General features: G+C 44.0%; 1 protein-coding gene across 1 annotated transcript; it reads left to right on the top strand.

Moving 5' to 3' along the window:
• The first annotated feature begins 595 nt into the window (after nucleotides 1–595).
• Nucleotides 596–2,651, top strand: LOC103705335 (probable N-acetyltransferase HLS1). Its single transcript, XM_008789000.3, has 3 exons — nucleotides 596–995; nucleotides 1,109–1,302; nucleotides 1,397–2,651. Exons 1-3 carry the CDS (start codon nucleotides 825–827, stop codon nucleotides 2,265–2,267), a joined length of 1,236 nt encoding a protein of 411 aa, XP_008787222.2. The 5' UTR covers nucleotides 596–824; the 3' UTR covers nucleotides 2,268–2,651.
• The last annotated feature ends 2,750 nt before the right edge of the window (nucleotides 2,652–5,401 follow it).

The raw sequence follows: 5,401 nt of genomic DNA, 5'->3' as shown, positions 1-5,401 counted from the left end.
GTTCTTTAGTCTTGCATTCAGTTGCGGACATGTAATATGGGAATGATGTAATATGTCTCTTCCTGGCCTCTATAATTACCACATCACATGTATGGTGAATGAGGATGCATGGATGCATGCATATGATTTATGATACTATGGACACGCGTTCAATGTTGGGAGCAACAAGTTATTGGTGCTGGGCCATAATTAATGGCACGATACACGTATCTACTCCATGGAAATAAATGACTATAAATAAAAAAACACCAGGGAGCACACCCACGAGTCCGCGCGCAGTCACAGCCGCCATTTCTCTCTAAGCCTTTTGCAGTTTTACCCCCTCCTTCCTCCCCCTACGTCTACGTTGTTTCCACCGCCTTTACTACTTACTTCCAATTAAAATAAATGCGATACTAATAACGCGAGAGAAAGAGAAAGAGAGAGAAGGGGAGGATTCTAGACGGAATAAACTAATAAAAAAGAAGAGGAAATTGGAGAGACAGAGAGGGAAGGGAAGGCCCCTCATCCCAACCCCACCACCCTACACAAACTAGTATATATACCCCCCCCCCCCCCTCCAACCCCATCACACTAAAAGCCCAATCATCTTAAACTACTCGCACACCAACTCTTAAGGCGCTCAAAAAAAGAGTGAACTCCTCTTCCTCTCCTTAGTTGCCCTTATTCTTGCTCTACACGTGATTCAAGAGAGTGATATAAAACCATCCCTCACTCTTATCTCCTCTCTCCTTCCTTCAACTTCTGAGTCTCTCCTCTCCCTCCCAGCTATATCTCTTGCCTTTGCTCATAGCACCACTACCAACGACACTATAGGTACAGAGATGGAGGAAGGAATTGTGGTGAGAGAGTATGAGGAGCAGAGAGACCGGCTGCGAGCCGAGGCCATGGAGCGGATGTGCGAGGTGGGACCCAGCGGTGAGATGACTCTTTTCACCGACCACCTCGGCGACCCCGTCTCCCGCGTCCGACACTCTCCGGCCTTCCTCATGCTCGTAATTATCATCTCTCTCCTTTCTTTTTGCTACTTTATATATATATATATATATATATAGAATGAATATATATGCTATTATTATTATTATATATAAAAGTTTTAAAATTTTAGGTTGCTGAAACGAGTGAGCCGGTGAAAGAGATCGTAGGTATAATCCGCGGCAGCGTCAAGACCGTCACCTGCGGCAAGAGCATCCCCCGTAACGCCGGCGCCGTCACCGCCATGAAGCACCAGAACCCACTCCCCGCCCCTATGTACACTAAAGTCGCCTACATCCTCGGCCTCCGCGTCTCCCCCTTCTACCGGTAACCCCCTCCGCCATCACTACTCTCTCTGTATATATTTTTTTTATTAAATATTATTTTATTTATTAAAAGATATATATAATTTTTATTATAGGAGGTTGGGAATTGGGTTGAGGTTAGTGAGGAGGTTGGAGGAATGGTTTAAAGAGCAAGGGGCGGAGTACGCGTACATGGCGACGGACCAGGACAACGAAGCGTCGGTCCGGCTGTTCACCGGGCGGTGCGGGTACTCCAAGTTCCGGACCCCGGCGATCCTGGTCCACCCGGTGTTTGCCCACCGTCTCCCCATCCCCCGCCTCGTCCGCATCCTCCGCCTCCCCGTCGCTGACGCCGAGTCCCTCTATCGCCTCCACTTCTCCACCACCGAGTTGTTCCCCCGCGACATCGACGCCGTCCTCTCCAATCACCTCTCCCTCGGCACCTTCTTGGCCGTTCCGGCGGGCAGCTGCGGCGGAGGGGAGTGGAAGTGGCCTGGGACAGAAGGATTCTTGAGTGCGCCGCCGGAGTCGTGGGCGGTGGTGAGCGTGTGGAACTGCGGGGGGGTGTTCCGGCTGGAGGTGCGGGGGGCGTCGAGGGTGCGGCGGGGGCTGGCGTGGGCGACGAGGGCGGCGGACAGGGCGCTGCCGTGGCTGCGGATCCCGTCGGTGCCGGACATATTCCGGCCGTTCGGGGCGCTGTTCTTGTACGGGATAGGTGGGGAGGGGCCGGGGGCGGCGGCGATGGTGGCGGCGCTGTGCAGGCACGCGCACAACATGGGGAAGGGGACGGCGGGGGTGGTGGCGGCGGAGGTGGCGGCGTGCGAGCCGCTCAGGCGGGGGATCCCGCACTGGCGGAGGCTGTCGTTCGCGGAGGACCTGTGGTGCGCGAAGCGGCTGGCGGAGGGCTACGGCGACGGCGGGGCTGTGGGGGACTGGACCAAGTCGCCGCCGGGCAACTCCATCTTCGTAGACCCCCGGGAGCTGTGACGCCCCCTCCCAAGCTTTCCTTTTTTGGACTTCACTTCAGAAGGTTAGACTTAGATAAGGGTGGAGCTTTTTCTGGTCCTCTTTTTGCTAAAAAAAGGGTGGGGGAAAGGAAAGGAAGGGGATTATGGCGCCGCGGGGGTGACGTGTACATGGAAGGGTTCTGTTCTGGTTGCTTGTTTTGGTTGGAAAAGATCTGTAACGGATAGTAGATATGGGGGGAATCCCGTGGAAGATGTGGCGGAAACAAAGGTGGTAGCTTTTTGGTTCTTTCCGCTTTCCAGAGTTCCATTTAATTTTCTCCCTTTTTTTGTTTTATTTTTGTCAAAAGAATAGATGGAAGATGGAACTCTTTTGTAGATGTATAATCTAATATGATATGATATTGTTGATGGTTGGTTCCAATGTCCTGACTGTTCCATGATATGATTTTTAAGCATAAACCGTGCCGGCCACATGAAGTTTATTGAAGCATTGTTAGATATATAAGAATAATGAGTGCAGAATGACATATCTACTATAAAAGATATGAATCCTGGTTATTAAACAAGCTTTTTAAGGGTGTATTATTAAGGGTGAAGGCGAGAGGTTTGAGTGGTAGGCTTCCCTATGGAGAGAACTTTGTCCGGCTCAACTAGGACGGAAGATATTTTGAGTTATTTCCTACTCTTCACAAACTTGGATTTTGTTATCTTTTGTTTCACTGATTTGTGGCCTTTTAGTTCATTGTATTCTTTGGGGGTGAGCTCAAAGAATCAGTTCGCGTATTGGTTAGAGCAGGCATGTTAATGTACGATACTGAAACATATAGTGAATCGCGGGAAGAGTAGGCACAAGGTTTAGTTGTGGAGGTCTGGCTATGGAATGATGTCGAACGGAGATGGTTTTAATAATCTGAAGAATGATGAATATATGGTTTCATCGTAAGCGTTATGAACAAATTCTGCTTTGCTTTGGCATTTTTTTGGGGGTATTATTAGATTCATCACACAAAGTAGATAATGAAAAAGGGTTGTTAAAAATCCAAACAATAAAATACGAAAAAATATGGGTGTTCTATTGCATGACTTGCAAGGCATGCAGTGCATGTAAATGTTTGCTCTATAGGTGTTTCGTGTAACTCTTGAACTACCTATTCGAAAAGCGTGATTTTTTTTTTTTGGAGGCATATGTATAGTTTTTAATGGAAAGGAAGCTGACCTCTAACCTTTTAAAATTAAATTTTGGAACACACCCAACCTATCAGAAATTCTTATAGCTTGAACTGTAAACAATACTATACATTTCTACATGTGGCATATCGACTAGACCATAGCGGAGCAGGTTGTAACCTTCTTTATTTATATGTGGATCATTTCCTTTACGTACCTATGGTATAGATTGTTTTGGACCTTCTTCCTCAGCATTAAGGTTCAAAACATACTTATGTACATCCATACATACATTACCCACATATACATAAACATGCATATGCATATACATACGTACCTACATGCATATATATATATACAGAGGGTACAGAACCGAACAAACAACTTTGTGTATCAATATAGCATAAATATTATCAAATTAAAAATGTAATGTTACAAAAGAAAATTTTTTGTTACTGATCATTGGCGTCCCACAGCAATATTTCAATCCTTGTTGCTGTAATAAACTACAAATTACGCGCCAGTAAGCTGTTGCTCATTGGTGCATAAAATGCATCAAGTCTATTATCTCATAGAGTACTTGTGCCACCTATGAACTGTTTGTGCTCGTTACATATTTCAAACCACGTTATATATCAATACCTCAATTATAAGACAGAGATGAGGTCATTATAGTTATTAGAAAGAGTCAATAAAGCTAAAAGATTCATCCTAATAAAAATATTAGTTCAATGGCCCTCATGACTTGACTCTAGGTTCGATGAGGAGCATCGTAAGCTAGTTCTCCACTACCTGACTATGCCTAAGCCTGCCTAACCGACAAGATTAGTTTGCTTGAACTCTCTCTCTCTCTCTCTCTCTCTCTCTCTCTCTCTCTCTTTCATTTTTACCTAGATTTGTTCTCAGGTTCTCTTTTCCTGTTAGGCAACTTTGGGCACCAATGTTTGGTAGACACCAATCCTATCTGCTAATATCACTAAAGATTTTGTTAGACTCCAAATCTTATGCTAGAATTTAATATTATCAAACATTTGCTGGACCTCAATTTCCCCCATACCTTAGAGTCGGTGTTGATGGATCATAGAGATAATATTGGTGTTGACCGGTAGGGAAAGCAAGTCAAAAAGAAGCAATCCAGTAAACGTGTGTTAGAATCGAAATCAAGAAACCGCGTAGAATGCACAACTTTGACTAGGATCAAGCATGAATCCTACCCATCCATCTTTCAACAGATTAAGATATAATAATTTGATCAATACTCATCCATCAAGCACTAGCTTAAAGCAGTGTAGGCTAATTTAAGTTCGTTTAAACAATTCTAAAGTAAGTCCCTGAGCTAAAGAAGTGTTAGAGATCCCTAACACTAGGGTCTAAGTTGTTGGGCAGCTACATTCAAATATCTTATAGTTTTCAATTACTGCTTTCTGCAAATTTATAGCGCCAATTCAATTGTGATAATCCACTCTTCTTGACTTAATGATTCTTAGATGTTTCACATGTTCATTTATCATCTATGATTAGTCGCTGAATGTTTTAAAAATCTTTCAAACAAATACATTGCATAGGTAACTCGATCACTTCCGACAACACCATCTCATAGACAGATTGAGTTTACATTAGTCCAACTGTGGAGTTAGGTGCTAGAAGCTAGGTTCAAATGTTCTTTACCTATCACATAATGAGTGTGGCTTTATAAATTTGCCTAGTTATTTCTTTGGTCTTTAAGAAATATTTCTTTTTCCTTTGTACATTTCCTAAATATAGGAATATTCCTGCTTACAAAGCCACTCTCATTGTCAATGCTTTGTGGGATTTAACTTTGGTGAAGGTGGCCCACTTTTTTCATTTCTCCAAACTAAAAGTGGTAAATTATGACTCTACCTGTCAACCCAACTCATGCCCGGTCTGTAATAAACAAGTTGGGGTATGAACTAAACAAGTTCAAATTATAAATAGGTCAACTCATCTTGACAAGTTTATCAAATG

The sequence above is a fragment of the Phoenix dactylifera genome, unplaced genomic scaffold (genome assembly GCF_009389715.1).
Source record: "Phoenix dactylifera cultivar Barhee BC4 unplaced genomic scaffold, palm_55x_up_171113_PBpolish2nd_filt_p 001031F, whole genome shotgun sequence".
Classification (NCBI taxonomy): Eukaryota; Viridiplantae; Streptophyta; class Magnoliopsida; order Arecales; family Arecaceae; genus Phoenix; species Phoenix dactylifera.
This window is presented reverse-complemented; position numbering and strand designations above follow the sequence as displayed.

Coding starts and splice junctions, on each gene's coding strand:
- LOC103705335 (XM_008789000.3), top strand. CDS start 825: ATGGAGGAAGGAATTGTGGTGAGAGAGTATGAGGAGCAGAGAGACCGG. Junction 996..1,108: donor CTCCGGCCTTCCTCATGCTC/GTAATTATCATC, acceptor TTAAAATTTTAG/GTTGCTGAAACGAGTGAGCC. Junction 1,303..1,396: donor CGCGTCTCCCCCTTCTACCG/GTAACCCCCTCC, acceptor TTTTTATTATAG/GAGGTTGGGAATTGGGTTGA.